Raw genomic sequence first — 20,681 nt, 5'->3', positions numbered from 1 at the left:
ACCTCACGTAATTAGTAGATAGTGTTAAATTGGGACTAACTTGTATTTAGTTGAACTTAATAGACTTTCACCAATAATGTTAAAAAATTTAATGCTAATATGTAGCTTTTATAAATCATATAAGTACGCCTCGTGGTGTAGTGGTCAGCGCGTTTGCCTATTACGCAAAAGGTCTCAGGTTCGATTCCCGATATGGTTGAAATGATTTATCTAAAAAGGTGTTTTTACACGAGAATATTTCATAGTTCCTGGACTGGTAAGCGATGCCTAAGACTGATCATCTTACCTTAATGTAACAAAAATGATCAAGATACACTGCGATTGGTGTATCAACGCAGTGCTCTATGCACCATTATGTGCGGAAAGGGAATGATGATAATAATGATAACTACATCCTTCAAATCTTGGCATCTGCGTTTTCGTTGCCAGATTGCCATTTAATTTCGTAAATAATAAAAATAAGTCAGTTAATATCGGTAAATATAATATGATTGTCAGCCTTATGGTGTAGTGGTCAGCACGTTTGTTTTGGAAAAAAAAATGTTTCCGTTCTTATGATTTACCCAAATATTTAAAATTTGGTGGCCATTTTCAATGAATTGTAAATAACTCACAATTAGAAAATGGAAATAAAGTTCTGGTAGAGTAGGGTGCGAACCTCGGATCTTTGATCCATGAGTCCACGACACTAGTCACGGGACCATCACCCGATTAAATATTTCCTTCATGTAACAAAAATGATCCAGATACACCACGATTGGTGTACTAATGCAGTACCCTATGCAATATTAGGTGCGGAAAGGGAATGATGGTGATGATGATGATGTTTTAAAAAACATACCCGAAAAGTATTTTTATACAAAGGTTTTAAAAAAAAAACAATGGCAAAAAAACGTTTACCAAAAAAGTATTCTACAACTACTTAGTATTCAGGTTAACTTACTTAAGTTGGATGTCACACAGGAAAGAATGATTTGTGGCAGTCTAGCATAAAAAAAAACATACTTTTTATCAGCTTAAAAATAAACGGTTTAATTTATTACATAAAAACAGTCCCTCTTATTTGATCAAATATGCGTTTTGATCTTAGCGACCCAAAATATTTGGCTTATTGGATTCCAAATTGTTTTTGGCTCAGATCCAAACAATAAGCCGAGTCGGTGGCGGTATATTTTAAATAACAGCATACCTTAATATACGATCTGTCATTGATAACGTCCAAAACGCATAAAAGTAATAATTTGATGGTGGAAATAAAATACGAAATGTCTGAATTTACACGATAAGGTCGGTAAATAAGAGTTGGGTCGGAGTAGATAGCTACATTAGGAATTGATTTATTTAAAAATTTGTAGTTTTACTCAACTTGAATTGGCTTAATTGTGTCGGTGAGTGTAGCAGTGTGACATTATTTTGGGTACCTGATGAATTGGCAAGGCTATGAGCTGAGACAGCCCCAATAGGCCCCGAACCCTACTGTGGGTTGCCTAAATGTGCTCCTCGCAATGAGCTTAGGTCATGGGCCAGGAGACAGAGTGAAATGCTCTGGCAAAAAAATAACCTGGTCAGCTCCATGCGAAGGAACTTATAAACGACGACGACGACGACATAATATTAGTAAAAAATGCTGACATACACAAATATAACACCAGATAACAACAACACTATCATATTGAAAAGACAAACACAGGACAGTCAAAAATACTACATAATGAACTTAAACACTACAACGACTTACCTTACTACTTGAAAACTTTTACTGGAGACAAATTTAAAATCAATCTGAAAAAGCACACGATCACTGAACTAACTAGACTAGACGAGACATAAAATGACTAGACAATATTAAATTTCAAATGTAACCCTAAGGGGTTTTTTAAAATTGTAAATAAATAAAAATTTAATAAAAGGTACTCGCAAAGTTTTGCTTTTGACCCAATGAAGCTCAGCCGAAATCAAGAGATGGTTATCACTAACGCCCTCACAGGGTACTGCGGATTTAACAAACACCTTGCTAGAATGAACCTTTCCGAAACTTCTAGATATAGGTTCTGAAAGTTCTTAAGAAAATATATTTGAATATGTGTATTTATTTGTTATTTTACAAGTTATGGAATACTTTTTTATATTAAAGATAATGTTCCCTCACTGGGGTGTCCCGTGCCGAGGGAGACATTTTGTATAATTTTGAAACATGCCTCATTTAACATAATTCAATAGTAATATCATTAATGTACATTAATGTTTCGTTTTATAGTGAAAATATTATAATATCCCGACAATATGTTCATATACCACTGATTTTCTCTGATGGGTAGGTAGGAAGAAATTGCACAAACGCAATAAGCCCGCCTTTATGAATATGTATTTAAATAGCATATGTAGATAAAGTGTTTAAATAAATTAATACATTTAATGTCACTAATTGTTATGGTGTCAAGTAGGTAATAATCGAACCATTCAACCAGAAGGCAAATATATGTGACAACGTACAATTATTTTTAACTAGACCCATCAGATAAGGCAGAAATGATGACACGTTCCAAATTGGAATTTTTTCAATGCATTTATATTGAGATCAGCTATTTCATGTTGTGACAGGATGTGGGGGCAGCAGAAGTAGAGAAAGGTGAGCTATCACCGCTGATGAGGATGACGCGACACATTTAGATATGGCGTCTCATTAGTCTTCAAGCTGATTAACCTCAGTCGTAATATTATTATGGATAATGACAGTCTAATGGATGAGAAATGGTTATAGAGAAAAGTACCACGGAGACCATGCACCAGATACTAGAATCTAGGGAGTTAAATACAGATTAATGATGCATTTTCTTTGTAAGGATAACTCAAATTTAATTAAAAATATGGTGTCAAACAACATGAAAACTTTGAACAAAAATGTTTCGAAACACTATATTATACGCCACGTTTATTAACATAGTGCAATTTCTTTTCGGATCCATGTCCGAGCGGATGAAGAATAAAATTGAATGTTAAATGGAACCAGAACCCTGGACGAGCGTTTTTGGCTCGATGGCTGCTTTCAGGTAAAAATTCCGAAAAAAGGAAATCGAGTAGAGATTTTATTTTTATTTATGTATTTGGGATATCAGCAGTAATACAGCGAATATACATCTACAAATGAAAAAACATAAAATTAAACCAATAACAGGTAGGTACTATGCTTAAAGTACCAGGTTCGATTCCTGGCAGAGTCGACGTGATATATTTTTACGTTTTTAGTCTGAACGCTCTTACGTCATGTCAAAATTAATATATTACAATTATATGGAGAGTATTTTAGAGAAATAATTATGTAAATCAAGGCACTTACAGGGCTATGAACTGTCATTAGCTGGTAAATGGGGGCACTTTACACACCGTGTAACGTTCGGTTTATGTTTGAGCATACACATTTCCTCAACTCTTTCATCGGCCAACTTTTAATGCGGACTTGTTCCCCTTCGATCTGGAGGTCCAGTAATGATTCGCGAATTTCAAAAAAAGAGTTTCCCTGTTATTGGTGACGTCCATCTACACTAGGGTTGTCATATTTCGCTAGGGTCTCGTCGGGACGTTCTTGAATGGGGATATGTAGCAACAAAAAAAGAAATTTTTTAATGGTTTTTCAGAAATATAAAATATATTTTTTTCTTACATTTTATGTGGTGCTTCAATTGCTTTTTATATTTATATTTTTTTTCTAGCTTGATATTGACGTAATACTGAATATTAATTCTACAGTCCCTGGCAGCAGACGACATTTTTACTGGGCCATCATCAATTATATGTCTTTTTTCAATGTGGTTTTATGAGTAAGAATGGAAATTAAATACTTGCTATATTTCAAAAATTAAAAAAAAAATGCTTTAGCCCATCAACTTCCACTTTATCGAGGCAAGATGAGCTTCAATGAATTTTATTTATCATTTATTTATTTATCATTTTATTTATTTATTTTTATTTTCTTTTATTTAGGAAACACACAGTACAGTTACATAGTTTTATATTTTCCACAGTTAGACTTAACTCTAATGGAGCAGTGAAGTTTCCATGTTATAAAGTAATTATATGTCAGGTTATTAATTAAAGTACAAAAAAGAGAAGGAAAAAAACATAAATAGAAGTTGTTTTAAAATAAAATTAAAGTGAAAAAATAAAGAAAATTTGTAAAAGCAATTAAAAGTTAAGAATTATAATAAAGAATGAAAAACATGCTCAGATGTAACAATAAAATAAAATAATAATAACATTTTTTTAAAAAGGAAAAACATAAATATACACATTCATATTTTATAATCTGTGAAAACTGTTTGTATTCGTATGAAGCACAATAAAGACATGATCTATTTTTCGCCTGGAAATATATTATTTATGAATAGATAAGCATGACAAATGTATCAGTAGGTTTGGCAAAAAGACTGACACTGATAAATGGATGATAGTTTTTTTCAGCAAAATGTTATTAATAGACATTTTACCATTGGAATAGTAAACACTAATCTCCGAGTGTCTGTTAAAGAGAATGATTTATGATAAATAATCTTTTGTACGATTTCATGTATTTATATAAAGTAAAATATATGTTTCGGCACTTAGTAGGTTTAGTTTATCTATATAAAATATTCAAGTTTGCAAGTGAAAATTCTTGACGGAAGTTCATTGTAATTTATTATAGAAATTAAAAGACGGGCGATACTTTAATCCACAAATTTGGAATATCCAGTGACCGGTGTCATCACTTTCGCGGCATCTTCGAGACTGGTATCTTTATTAAGAAATTGAATGTATTTATACAAAACAGAGGTAAAGATAGATAATTCAAAATTATATGATGAAATGAAATAATATGGGATAAAAGCTCAGAGTAATTATGCGTGCCCTAGAGAGAAGCCCTATCACTATGTTTCATAGAACGCAAGCGATGTTGGTTTGTTGGCTAGCAACCAATTGGTGACCATTTTGTTTTATTTGACAATTTAAACATAACGGTTCGATAGGATGTTTTTGAAGCTGTGCTTGGCTTTGTTTGTAAATAACTTGGATATTTACGTTATAATAAATAAAAATCGACTATGGTGAATTGCAGTATGTTTGGTTGCAGCAGTAGGAGCGTCAAATGTCAAGATCGATTGCGGACTCTTGTGAGTACTTTTTATAAGTTATCTTTTATTTTGCCTAAAATCACTCTTAAAATTATTTATTTTTCTTTAAAAGAATCAATTTTAAGATATGGTATAAAGTCGTGAGGACATTCGACTAAAACTAATATTAAAATGATCCAGGGTCTACAGTATTCTATAGTTAAGCGAATTGTACCTGCAGAGATTTACGAACAAAGAAGCAACAATGATCTCCTGTACAAAACAATCAAAACTCTGCCTGTTCGAGGACTACTGTGGCTTTGCATCATTTTGGAACAATTTAATAGTAATACAATCAAGTTTCCTCTCAAACATAACCATAATACCCGCTTCACGTCTAATGATGGCTTGGTAGTACCAAAAGTAGGTAATAAGTATGGAAATAGGACTTTTAAATATTTAGTACCTAGATTTTTTAATTTATTACCAAAAGAACTTAAATTTAACTCACATTGTAACAAGAGCAAAATAAAAGAGTGGCTACTTGATCAAGAGTCTGTATATGAATAGTAGCTTTGGTGTAATAATTTTAATTTTTCATATATTTTCTTGTATTTAAAAAATAATTTGATATATTATTATTTGTATAAACATGTTTATTCGGATCTTTCCGGCTGTTAATTTTTATCTGTAGTTCATTGTTTTTATAAATGTAAATAATGTTATTAAGTTAGTAAAAATATAATCTTCACCAACAAGCTACACAAAGTGGCTTGGTGGGATTTTAGTTTTAGTAAAAATATAACAAGTAATTTTTTTTTTTAAATTGTAAAAATGTATAATTATACTATTAAATAAATAAAATAAATTAAAATTAAAATAAAAACAGTGTTAAAGGAGTCAGTTTTCACAGGTAATTGATTTCGAATATTTTCCCGTGATTTACATTGATTTGTTTGCATTTATTGTCCCGACACGTGTATTATATTGCTTAAAAACTTTCCTTATATCAACATATTTACTTCAAATACTTTTTTTTCTCTCTATGGGAGATAAATTTGTGAATTAAAGTATGTTTACTGTGGATAATAACAGTTGATTACGGGCAATATGTCGGGGCCGTACTAGGCATCCATATTAAGTTTGAGTTTTTATCGAGTAGAGGTCGATTTAAATTTTACTTGAAAATAACAACGTTAACCTTGAAATCGCATCTAAAATGACGTGCCCAAATTTCAGGCCGCTACGATTTGCCATTTCGAAGATGTGACGGACAAACAAACACACTCAACACAGGACTTTAGTTCCATGGTATTGGAATTTATGTCTCAATAAATGTAACATAAGTATATTGTGAATAAAATGAATAAAAAAATAAGCACACACATGTATTTTCAGTTTTATAAAATAAATATAGGTGAATTTAAGAAAAATCAATTGGAATAACCCTGCAATGATAAATACACAGGTACACATTTAAAAGTAATAACAATGCAAATTAATATCCATTTGGCAATTCTCGACCTGAGTACGGCTCATTGTTTTGCTGCGAACTGTAGCTAACTTAATACCCAATAATCATAGAATAGTTTTCCTACGTTTGGGCTCCTCTATAGCTTAGCGCATTATTACTCTGAGGATAAAAGTCACAATGGTGATAGAAACCCATGATATCGTCGGATAAAAATATTTAATCTCCTCGTTAGTACTCGAACTTGGGTTCTTCGGAACTGGCGGCGGCGCGGTGTTCTGACAACTAAGCAGTGCAGATAGTTCATTTTAAATCTCTCTTCCACCACATTGAGAAAAAAAGTAATTATCACAAATATTAAAAACAACATTTTTACCTGATAAATCTAAAAATTTTCAAACCGCTGTTTTATTAAAATTATCATCGGAATTTTTATTTTAAATGTACGATAATTTGTTGTACAAGAATTTTACACGCAAATGACAGTGTAATATTATATAAATGTACATATTATATTACTTGATTGTGTATGAGTTTGAATGATCTAGCAAGTCGGAACATGAAAATAATTAATCGTATCATATGTTATTTTGTATAAATAATAATTATTGAAAAAAAATACATCAAGAAATAATTTTCCATTCATCTATTGTAAATCAAAGCTAAAAACATATAAATATGTACGTGAAAGGTTTGTAAACTTTTATGCAAATGGATTTCGAATAGACAAGGAATTATTAGTAAAAAAACAGACATGAAAAATGATGCCAAAATAAAATCATAACATAACCAACTTATTTATATACAAAATGAAGTTTTATTTCTTAGAGAATAAATTCTATTAGTTTGTCGGCACGTTTTTCTTTGCTTATTTTATGTGTATTTACTCTTGTTGAAACTTTTACGGTTGGCGAAAATTGAAAATTTGAGCGGAGACAGTTTTTTTATATTATGAAGTGGCACATGACGGCACACTTTACTTTGTTGGCGCATTTTACACGTATAGTACAGATCCACACGGTACAGAAAAATTGAGGTATATTGACATTTTATTGTATTATTCTTTTATATTTACTAAAACAATATTTAGCGGTCACTCTCAGATAAAAATTCTGCAAAAGGAAATCGAGTAGAGATTAGCCTGCCTCATGGTGTTGCCTGGCATTAAATAATAAAATAAAAAAATACACTACAAAATATATTGATCCTCTCTGACTCGTCAGTTCAGTTCGTTTTTGTCCAACAGACCAAAACACAAATCTACAGAAACAGAGTTTTAAAGTTTTTTTTAACGAAAAAGGCATAAATAATAACAACAAATTAAGAATAAATTCGTTAAAAATCACCTTAAATAATTTGAAAAACCTTTTTTTTTATTTTAATTTTATAAATATATGTGAGCGAAATTATAAAAAATATGCATTCTTTTTTTGAAAATGGTATCCAAAAAATGTCTTCCGTGACAAGCAGTTATGTAGCGCATTTATTTTTACAATAAATGTTGTTGAGGTGTATCATTATTAATTTTAGTATTAATTAGGAACAAAAATTTAAAAAAGAAATATATAGATGGGGGTTGAAACTAAATAAGCTCCTGACATCATCGGGGCTCAAGGCTCATATTACAATGGGAAGTTTAATTTTCTTTATAAGAAATATGATATTTATGTAAAATATATTTTTAGATTGATAAATTATCAATTGCATGTTTCCAACGATGATATATTTATTTTTATACAATTATACCCATTTTCGCATAAAAAAATCGATTTTATTTTGCAGACAATAATTGAAGAAAAGATTGTTAACTTCAATCATCCATAAAGTAAAATTGAATTTCTGGACGGAAATTTAAATATTTGTGAGATTTTTTATTTGAAAAAAGTTTTATTACAGGCGGCAGACGAAGATATTTAATTTTTATACAAATATACACCTTAAGGAAAATTTGATTTTACTTTATAGACAGTCAAAGACAACTCCGTTAACTTCCCATTGAAAACGGGGCCCAGGTCGATCGGGCTATTAGATGGGAGGGGAGGGGAGCACTATCACATCCTCAGGTTTAACCAGTTGTCCCCCGAAGATGCAGCTCTTTTTGCGATATATGTAAAGCACCACATTCACATAACATGGGTATTGGTGTTTTATCACCTGTACCATGAAAGAAATATTATTTATTTTTGTTATTATTTTTTATTTATTTATTTATAAAAAGCATACAAAAATGAACATATAAATTATCGAGTCATACTGAACTGCAAAAAATGCAGTTTGTCAGCAGGTGCTTATAGTTAAGTTCTCGTATATGTGAAACATTTTACAAAAAATTTAATAGTCTTGATATATTTAACACTCCATACAATATGTACAGAAGAGAAGTAATAGGCTTGATTCATGCTCTTCATTCATAATTCATTTAATCATTAAATCAAATGCAATTTTCCACTCTTACTTTCCTTCAATCACCCTTTACCACTCCTTATCAATTTCCTTCTTTTTCTTTCCACTATCTCCTTGTTTTGTCCATATTTATCTTATTTTAATATATGGTATTTTTATTATTTATATAGTTTAAACTTCAAGCCGTCGTCGCTTTATTACAGTATTATTTAGTGAATACATATAATTGGATGGCAGGCCCTACTATGTTTACATTTTATATAGTTTAAAAAAATATATATTAATTTAACCTGTACATCTGTTTGTATTCGAAATAAATAAAATAAAATAAAATAATATATACAATAATCTTAGCTCCTAAATTCTTTAAACACATAAAAACTCTTATTACTATTGAAAAAAAGAAAATGTGTGCATAAAAAAAATAAAAAAAAGAATAATTGTCCAAATGAAAAAGAAAAACACAAAAAAAATTCAATTTAAAAAACCACATTCTAAAAGCCAGATTTTCAGCAGACGTATTTCTCTTGAGCCAGACAAGTTTTTTTGATTTTTTATATTTAATGGGAGCATATAATACATTTTTGGTATATTGTACTTCAGTGTTCTTTTCCCGTATTTATCATTGAATTGATAAAAAATATACAAGCACCGCGACAGGCCGAGAAACACGATTGGCGGTGAAAATTTTGACAAATTTAAACGCATAAAACACCAAGCCAAAAAAACCCTAAATGTTCAGTTTCCACCCTGACAAATACCTACGTAAAATAAACAATGATCTAATAAGGGAAATATCTAGAATCTAAATGCGAAAAAAAACCACATTTAAGTAAGGTTGGTATCTACATCTACCTTAGCAGCAGCGAGTTCATAAAGAACCTGTCAAAAGCTTACTGTTTAGAGTAAAAAGTTATCTCATAAGATCGCGATACCAGTTTTCTCTATCAGGGTCGTGAGGCGCAGTGACAATGCGGAAGGCTCGAGCGCTGGACACACTATCAGCTACCAGGGCAATGTCTGTCGCGGTGACCAACTGATGGACATTACTAAGTGTTTGTTTCAAACCAGAATAAAGGCAATCAGACCCGTATAAGGAAAAACGTTGACTCGTTCCTCGAGGCCCAACTAGAATACTAAACCCACGAACCTCGGATAGGAGCCCCATTGTTTTTTGCCGTCGTGATACTCTTAGAACCAGCCTAACAGAATGGTGCGATAAATCTTATAGAGGATTTGCGCATTTGTCGGCTTATAGAAGTGTCAGCATTATAATAATGCCTACCGCAGCTTATATAAGCTTTTCCGGGGTAATAATAAAGACGAGTTTTTTAATCAGATAGAAGTAATGGTACACCGTCAACATATATTTGTAATGCTATAGAAACAAACGAATCTGATCTTGTTGAAAGTTCACTATACGTGTTTTTAATTATTGATTTATTTACAGACTTAACGGCTAATTTAGCAAGAAAAAATACATGTTATTTTTAAAATAAAACAACTTAAAATATTTGAGCTGGGACAGTAAAATAACGACCTCGAGGCAAGATCTGTTATATATCAATAATTGTTTGAATCTAGAAGGAGTAAGAAAAAGACTTGGACCAAAAGATCCAGATCATGTCTCCGGTTTGCAATACGACACAATCGGGACATTGGCATCGGTGCATGCGAGCTTGGTTGATGCTGTGCTGATCGAGGAACAAACAGCACGTTATTATTTCGCCACCAGCGGATCGGAACATTGAATGCCACTTGTTCCAGCAATGATAGTAGTGGATCAAGTGGCATTTCAAATAAGCATAGTTCTTGAAACGATAGAAGTACGGTGATTGATAATCTCGGCAAATTTTATAATCTATAATATTTTGAGTTTGGCTAAAAGTTTGTGGATAAATACTAGATTCCTAGATGTTTATATTAACTTCTTAAAATTGTTATTCATCTCTGTTATAATACCTTTCAATCTTGATAGCTCCCTAGGGAATGAAATCCAGTCTATGTTCAATATTTTGAAATATTGAAACCAGTTTTCACAAACGTCAAATGATCGGACGCATGCGCTGTAACTACCTCAAATTTTCTAATATTACCGCTTGATGGTGCTGTCACAGTTGCCTTAACTGTCACACTTAACTACGCGCTCAGTGTCAAATTGAAGTTTACTAAGATTAATTTTAATTTGAAATTAATATCCTTCTGTGATAAAAAGTAGCCACCTCAAAATGATTTAAAAAACTGAATCGCAATTAAAGCAAAAAGTGGTGGCTTGAACACGATAGTTGTCTAGTGCGTAAATGCGCACCGTGGAGTACGGTTGTCCTCGATTGGTATCGATGTACTCACCTCAAAACTTGATGATACGATACAGGATCGATAGAGTATCTTCATAATCGCACGAGACAATTTATCTTCAAGTATACCATCATAGCGAAGGTACGGCTCCCGTATGTTCCGATTCTAATCGGCCCCCTGGGTATTGATCATGAATAAATATCGGTAAAATTATTGATAAAGTTTGTCCAAAAAATCTAATTACCATCACCGGTCACGTCGCGTCGGTAACATCTATCACTTTAACACTAGATTAATACGTAGATATTAAACGTTGATATAATACGTAGATATAGTTCAAACTAGAGATGGGCATTTTGGTTTTATATAAGATTAGCAGTAACAGTTACCGTTCCACATATTAAGATGTTTCATGAAGACTTTAATAAAATAACAGTTTAGTGCAGTGCATTGTGAAATACAAGTTTTTTGCTCCTAGGTTTATTTACGTTCTCAATTTAAGTATATAAAACCATTTTTTGGCTTCCCATTTACATTATGTTATAATAAAAATAAATAAAGAACTTTTTTCAGTTGCTCAATTTTCGTTAATTAAGAAACAGATAATTATTAATCTTCTAACACGTTTTAATTTTTTTAATTATTATTCAATGCGTTTTATAGGAACTTTATTTTATGGAATAAAATGATTATTGTTTAGCTTAAAACTTTTATTAAATGCTAATAGAAACCCTTTAAATTCATTTTATTGGGTAAACAAAAAGTATTTAAATTCACAAAATGTCATAAGGATAATTTGCGTATTATTTGTACATTAATATTAATTTGACATTTATAGTAAGTTACCGACGCCAAATTATCAATATTAATATTTGTAAATAAAAAAAAACAGATTGCGTCTACGAGCTGCAAATAATCATGCATTTACAAAATTGTCTGGGAAAATTATTGGATGCACGACGTTTGAAAAAAAAAAAAAAACTCCTCGTTAAATTTGGCGGCCTTCTTTACTTACATTATTTATGGGAGCTTTAACAACTCGTAAAATTGAGCCATATAGTAAACTTGACATTTCTTTTCTACTCGTCAATGCGTTATCATGTAAACTATAAAACCTTTTATGGAATTCATTGTTCAATGACTATGTGTTTATGAAGTGCTAATTATGAATTATTATCAAAAAGGCCCTAACGGCAGGCCTAAAATTTAAATAAATGATTGTGAGCTAATTAAGTACCTCATTACAATATGAAAATTCTGACGAAATCGTATGGCGTATGGATGGAGTCAAAAACGTAAAAAATATCACCCAGTAAAATAGACACAGGGTTTTTTTGAAACGCAGTTTTTTTTAAAACGGCGTAGGCTCACATTTTTTTAGCACAGTGTAATTTTCCTGTTTTTTTATGTCTTACAAGTTACAACTGGTTATGAAACTGTTTCAGTTTAATTTATGACTCCGTTGTGGAAACACCTTAGGTTTTTGGTGTTCTTTTATAACGGCAACAACTTCGGGCTGTTAAAAATTTCGTTTTCAAGATACGGATAGACAAGGGCACGAAATTCCGTGAGTGTGGGTCGGAGTAAAGACGGACCGGGGAGATTTCATGCGTATATATGTATGTGCTTCTTCCTCGGAAGATAATAATACGAGTACAAAAAGGATCAAGATACGCTGCAATTAGTGTACCATTGCAGTGCCCTATGCACCAATAAGCGTGGAAAGGGAATGATGGTGATGAAGGTAGGTATTATGGGTAAAGTTTTGAAGTATGAGTTTGAAGGGTGGAGCGCGGTACGGGCGCGGCGAACGTTGAATTTTTAGTTGGAGGCGAAAAGTTTAAAAAAATATATTTCTGCGCCTGGTCGTTTAGTTTTTGTTTTTTTTTGAACAATTTAATTTATTTTGGTGAGACTGTTTTAGGTGTTTTCGTACCTACCTGTTTTAAAACAGCGGTTTACATTTTTTTTACTACCTCTAACAGTGGCGAATGGTGATTTTGTTTACAGGTAAGCTATAAAAAAATATGATATATTTGCACCTACATAGAAGGTACATAATGTAATGCAAGTAATATATACTATAAATTGATATTTTTCTGTGGTTCTGTGCAATACAACAACTCTCATATATGAAATCGACTCAAACGATGTAACTTCGTGATATATTATATAGATATATTATCCATTACTTTAATATATAATTCATTCAAAATAAATAAAAAATACCCCTATGAATTCAGTCAATATTAGGTATTCAATTGAAATGTCAACTGGCCGAATTGTTCTAGTAATTAATAGTGCTAAAAACGGCCGCGTGGAACGCTATATGTCCAGCAATATGATGCATGAAAGTAATTATGGTCGTATGTCAAAAGCACCATCTCAAAAAAAAATAGTCCTTAAGAAACAATGTTTGAAATACTGTTTTCCAAATCAAGAATCTTCAAATAATTTGTGTAATCTGCAAGTTTAATCTAGGAGAAAAAACCCGCACTGGGGTTCATACATTCAAAATATAGTGTATTTATTTGTATGAAAAAATAAGCTGGAATAATCGGCTAGTTTCTTGGCTCACCGCATGCGCTGGGCGCGCTATATTAAAATTTACATTTATATTAGGATAAAAATACAAACGGTGGAAATGATTTAAAATAAATTTTAATTATTTATTTGTTTTTCGGCAAATAAAATTACAATTAAACATTATTATGGTGAGTCAAATATAATGGTAAGCTGCGCATAATCGCTTTTATAAACAGTTCGCCCCTGACCTCTAATTCAAACGTTGAAATCATTTCAAAATACACGTTATAATTAAACAAATCTAAATGACTCAATTAGATCTGAAACTATTAAAACGAAAAATGTAGAATCACACCAAACAACAAAAACAATTACTTTTCTAAAAAAACATTTGTCTAGTAGAGTCGCTTGATTGGAGATAAAAAAATATCTCATATCACTGAAGGAATGTGATGAGAACATAATTTAATGCTAATTTTTATTTGACCTTGGGACATTACGCGGGAACTTTAAATACTGGTTCACAGATTGTATCTTTGAATAAGAAAATACTGACATGAAGGCTTTAGATAAAACAATATTACATCAACCGACGAGGTCCATGTTATTGTAGTATATTGACCGTATATTATTAATAACATTATCAGATCAATTATTCCTATTTAAACTTCGTCACAAAGAACAACGTCATAGATTGCCCCATACTTACGAGTACTTTAGAAAATCTAGTACCTACCCAACTGGACAAGACTCCAAAATGAGGAACTTCAGCCCTACGGAAAATTGGATACAAAAATTGTTTCCTTGCCAGCGGTAAAAATTAAAGCATGAAATTGTGCGGCAAAATTTCTTGAAAATGTAAGAAAAAAATAATTCCAAATATTTAAAAAAAACGAAATAATTTGAACGACGTCGCTAGTTCATATTGATCAACCGATGATAAAGAGAGCTGTGAAAGACATCCGGTTTACTTATCGTCAACGGACCAATCGGCAATTGGAAAATGACCGAGAATAAGCGGAAGAGAACCTTTGACGCCGAGAGTAATTTCAGAAATATGAAACTTAACGAAACGATATATATTTTTTTTTAAATCACTTAGTTTAAGTCTATTAACAAATGAAAAAAAACAGTAAACTTCATCATTTGATGCTCAGGGCAAATTCGAGAAAGAATCATATTTTCTATAGAGCATGCCATAATTATAATACCGTCCTCTCCGGTCACCCAGATATTTTTCATATCTCTTATACTAAATATAGAAGATTCCTTAAGGGTGTTGATGGTACGCTTGTCTAGATAAACGAGTATGACAGTAAATAATATTTTCATTATAATATTTTGTATTTTTTACTATATTTTTATTTAATATTTTTTTTCCTCTTATTTATTAACTATGCATACACATAATTTTTTTAAAAGTAAAACTTTTATTATATTTTTCACCAACCTGTTTATGGCTGACTGGAAAAAAATATTTTAGCAATCAGTTCGCCAAATTGCATTTTTGTCTTTAAAATTTGAATAAGTAAATATTATTTTAGTAAAAAATAATTACAAAAGTTTTTTAAAACTAAGTAATTAACGATTTATATTACACATATTATAGGCTTATTTTAGACGGATCGTACAAAACATGGCACGGCGCAGTGGCACGGCCGCTCGGCACAGCTCGTCAATGAACAATTATTTATATTATGTACAAAAAGTAAAATAAAAAATTAAAAAATACCAATGTATTTTACTGGAAATAACAAAAACAATATTTTGTGGTTTGATGGGCTTGATTTGTGTCAAAAAAATTCCTCGTCCGGATGAAATAAAGAATACAGTTCTGTGTAAAACATAACGATGGACGAATATTTTTGGATCGAATGTCGTACCCTATGCATCACTTGTTGCGAAAAGTGAAATTATGGTTATGAAAAAAAATTCAATAAAAATCAATTCACCCTCATTTTACTGTGCTAAATAGATTTGTACAACCTTTCTGAAATAAGCCATAGGATACATTTAAAATTAGGATATTGAAATGTTTAGCTTGAACATCAAGTCGTCGAGTATTAATTGGAATATATAAAGTTTCATAAGCAATTTTACATTGTAAATACATAATATATTGTCACTTACCTTTGCAGCCTTCTGCAGACAGCCCGTAGTGGAGGTACTGACATTCGTCGCAAATGAAACCTTCCACACCGGGTAGACAGTGGCACTGTCCTGAAGAAGAGTCACAAATTGGTGATTTGGCTCCAACACTATCACAGTTGCAAGGAACGCAGCTAGCTGACACGTTCCCATAGCCCTCCTGATAAAGTTACAACAATGAAATGTATTGTTACTTAATAATTGAATAAATAAAAAAATATGCAAGAAAATAATATTTATACAAAGTAATAAAAAATAGTTTGTAATTATCAAGAAGTAAACTAGTTATTTCTAATCAATCATATGTTTGAAATTGAGTTACAATTTCAAATACATTATTTTTTAGAAGATCACTAAAAAATGTATTTAATTTATATATACATTTAAGAAGCATTTACAGCAATGGAAATAATAAGAAGAAAATAAAAAATTAAAAAGGCGTGTATATCAAAAGAGCATGCTGTAAAATACAAAAAAAAACACATTACTAGATTTTATTAGATTCAATGTAAGTGCACTTCAAATAAAGTATTTTCAATTAAAAATCAGCAATAAAGAGAATAAATGTGAAAGTACAAAATATAAATAAAAAATAATTTTAAATAACATAAAAAGAAATGATACTAAAACATATTATTTTAATTTAAAATTATAATACGAGTATCGTCGTGATCATAGAACAACGATGCACGTGATTTTCTCGAAATTTGCATGACCGCAATTGAAAAAAACTTTGGACACTTTATGTCACAACTCTATAAGTACAAAAATATATCCTTTGATACTTGGGTTATGTTGGGCCTTTATTTATTGTTATTTAATTATTTATTAATGGACTTTTAAACATTTATAATACATACAGGCATAATTGAAATAAAATACAAAAAAGAAAGTTAAATCTAGGACAAAAAATTATAACCCATTCAAGATCAAATTTGCTGTAAAAGTCAATTTCGCAATTCTGGCGAATTCGTATTTGTTCTACGAATATGTATTATGTTATATACACGTTAAAAATAGAGAAACACTGTAAAATATATATAAATATATATTTTATACAGACCTTAGTTTAAAACTGTGTATTTAAAATCGTTTTAAAATTAATAATTATCATAATTTTAAACATGACTGTCATAGTGTTAAATTTATTAGCTAAAGAATGTAAACGTGGAATAAAAAGCTAGCAATACAGCTCTGTTTTTTTATCACCGAAGTCGATTTGGTAATTAAAAGTTGATAAGATTCAAGAGTTTGCAAAAAATAAAAAAGCGAGTAATTTAATTTTATACAATCTAACTTTAAACATATAGTGTCTTTATTATGTCCATATACTGAATTATTTTGTAATGTAATAAATGCATAATATCATACATAATCATAATAAAGTATTAAATATTGTCTTCATAATATACCAATTTAGGTCTGAAAATACTTCATAATGTTACTTTTTTTTTAAAACTTTTTTTTTAAACTTCTTTTTTGGCACCACAACAGGCCAGGAGGCCTAATTACAGTGGCCTAATTCACCGGGAATCGAACCCGGAACCTTCCGTGCGTGAGTCAAGCGTCTTGACCACTACACTGCGGAGGCCGCCAATGTACGATGTTGACCCTAGCCTCCTAGACCCCTAGCAAATAAAGGAGTGGAAATATTTTGAGTAATTATATTATTACATAAGTATACGTATGTATATTTTTATACCTTGCACATGTTACAGGATCGTCCAGTGAAGAGATTCTTACATACGCATTGTCCATTATTAGGATTGCACGTTGGCGACTCTGAACCAGGACCATCACAATCACATGGCTTACAATCCTTCTCTGAAGCAATTCCATAATGATCCTCCTTACAACTGAAAGAAAAAGTTGAAGTCAAGTATGATTTATAAACTCTGGTCATGATAAAATCATAGAAGTTGATTAAAATCACCAGAATTCAGTTTATTATTTACTAGTCAAACTCCAATATGGATTAATGAGTGCCAGACGTTATCACATAAAAATTAAAGTTAATTGCTTTGACAAAAAAGACGCCAGATACCAGCGTCCTTTTTATTTGTTATTTCCTGATAATGATCCTGGCATAAATCCGGATGACTGGAGTTTGGATAAACGGAGTTCTTCTGTATTACGTTTACAAAATTATAATTTGTACGTTTAGAGTCATCTGTTGTTATAAATTACAAGCTAAAAAGTTTTACCCTCGTTTAAAACTATTCTGATAGATGGCGCTGTACAATATTAAATATAAATTGAAAACAATTCGAGATCTGTTTATTTTATTCAGAATTTTTAAGTACCTGTCACATTTAAAGCCTTGAGTATTCCCAGGACACGAAAGACACTGTCCTGTTACATTATGACATGGTGCACCATTGCAAGAGCATTCTTCACATTTCGATCCATAAACTGATGGCTCTCCAAAAAATCCGTAGTCACAACTAAAAATTGAAAAATTTTACAATTACAAAAAAATAATAAAATAAACTGTATCTAAAAATTTCAATAACATGTTATAAATGATTTATTCATACATTTCACAGTGATCTCCTGTATAGCCTTCAGGGCATTGGGTACAGAAGTATTTCTCACCACTAACGCCATCTAGCGCACAACTTGGACTAAAGTTATTACTTTCTTCTAACAGAGGGCAGGCACATCTCTTGCAGTCATTTATGTTGCCAATCAAAGGATTTCCATAATATCCACTTATGCAACGCTCGCATTTTTCTCCCATTGTATTATGTTCGCAAGTTGAGCATTTTCCTGTGGCGAGATTACACGTCTCAGCGTGACCATTACAGTCGCATTTGACACATTCAAATTGCTCAGTGTGAATGCTGGTATTGGTAAATATTCGAACATGTCCAAAAGCGCAAAGTTCACAGGATAATCCAGTATAGCCAGGAGGGCACAAGCACTTTTCCACATAAGAAATACTCATGTCTGCTTTACCATCCCCGATTAAAATCAAAACATCTTCTAAACTACCTTCCACTTGATCGGTATGGAATTTTGCTCTCAAAAGAACATGCTTTATATTTGAAAGAACACTCATGAACTGTGTGCGAGTTACTAGGTCACCTTTATATTCAGTTCTGCGTAATCTTGTTATAATGTCTTTCACTGTTGGTGGTATGTGATACCAAAAGCTCTCTCGTAACGGTACGATTATCTCTAATTCATCGCCAATTTGTGGGTAAGAAATATCATCAAAGGCTATTTTCAATCCATTATTCCCAATGATGATTACATTTGGACCGGTCGTTGGTTTTCCACTTGTGTCTCCTCTCATTACCACCCATCCTACGCGAAATATGAGTCTCGAACCATATGCTTTTAATTTGTTTCCTAAATATAAGTCCGGAGCATTCCAATAATAAGATTCTATTCCCGGGAGCTCATAATTTCCAATCGTGAGCCAGCCAGTATCTGTATCTAATGTAGGTATTACTGTATCTGTTACACTCATGTCTGATACTAACCATTCTGATAGGGTTTGAAACTAAAAAGAGAAATGTAATGAAATATTTATACATGATATGTATACTCGATTTATTTGTTCAGTAAATAAATGATACAAATTTTAGTTTAATAATATTCCATATTTTAAGAAAAATAAAATCATCAATATGAATACATTTTGATTGACATGACACTTACTATATGGTTTTCAATATACGTTGACTGGCAAGTTTCACTCACTCCAGAACAGTAACATGGAATACATCCTTCTGGATTATTTGCATCTAATGAAAAGAATCCCTCCTTGCATTTATCACAAAACTGGCCTTCCACATTCAGCTAAAAAGATAATAAAAAGCTTAGTAAAAATATAATCATTGATAATTTGAATGGAAAAATGTATGAACTCACCTTGCAGTGGCAATTACCCGCACAATCAGTCATTAGAACTGTTCCAGCTCGATTACAAGGACACAACTGACACTCCGGGTATCCTTTGTATCCTGGAGCGCACTGATCACATTTATATCCTATAAATCCTACTTTGCATTCACATTCAAGACCAATGTCAAAGTCTTCAAATCTGCAGTTACCTGGAACAAGATTTAAGTGTAATTTATAATTATTTAATATCAACTATGAGTTCTAAAGAAATAATTATTTTGGTTCGACTCTTTGACTTTTTTTATGTATAAAATATTTACCAGTGGATCCATAGAAATCACATTCACACTTGAGGCATGGTTTTGGATCATCAGGCATAACACCGGGTCGGCGATAGTGTCCAAAATCACATTTTTCACAATTAACTCCACTTGTATGTTTCTGCAGTAAAATAAAAAAAGTATTTTAAATAACATAGCTAACACCAATTTTCAGTACAACAGTTCAGTCATTCTGAAAACTCTGTAATACAGATATCCATTGAGTTGGGTTGTGGTCCCGTGGCCAGTTTCTTAGACATGCGGCTCAAAGATCCTTGGTTCAAATCCCACTCTACCCCAACATTCACATTTTCTTTTATTGAGTTATATACAACTCGTTGAAAATGGCCCTCAAAATGAAATATTTGGGTAAGTCATAAGAACGCAAATATTTATTTTTTATAAAAAAAACACTCATGCTAGGTTCTAATTCTGTTTCACGCACAAAACTGCATTGTTCATCCACCATGATACTGAATATACCTTTGTACGTGATTAATAATAAAATCAGCAAAGTGTGATGAAATTAATAACGGATTTATGATCTATATTGCCTGCTGTGGTTTGCACAATACT

General features: G+C 31.5%; 1 protein-coding gene across 1 annotated transcript in view; it reads right to left on the bottom strand.

The window, feature by feature from the left end:
• The window catches only part of wb (wing blister), a 484,046-nt gene that overhangs the window by 179,732 nt on the left and 283,633 nt on the right, over positions 1-20,681 (bottom strand). Inside the window, exons 7-13 of the mRNA XM_088242593.1 lie at positions 20,106-20,226; positions 19,813-19,994; positions 19,600-19,740; positions 18,471-19,441; positions 18,237-18,377; positions 17,636-17,789; positions 15,916-16,093 (exon numbers count right to left, since the gene is read on the bottom strand). Of these exons, the coding sequence (XP_088098719.1) occupies positions 15,916-16,093; positions 17,636-17,789; positions 18,237-18,377; positions 18,471-19,441; positions 19,600-19,740; positions 19,813-19,994; positions 20,106-20,226 (1,888 nt within the window). The remainder of the gene's footprint in view (positions 1-15,915; positions 16,094-17,635; positions 17,790-18,236; positions 18,378-18,470; positions 19,442-19,599; positions 19,741-19,812; positions 19,995-20,105; positions 20,227-20,681) is intronic.

Source organism: Micrasema longulum, unplaced genomic scaffold (assembly GCF_059751315.1).
Source record: "Micrasema longulum isolate JH-2025_06_02 unplaced genomic scaffold, ASM5975131v1 h1tg000147l, whole genome shotgun sequence".
NCBI lineage: Eukaryota > Metazoa > Arthropoda > Insecta > Trichoptera > Brachycentridae > Micrasema > Micrasema longulum.
Note: the sequence above shows the minus strand (reverse complement) of the source record. Positions and strands in the feature narration are given on the sequence as shown.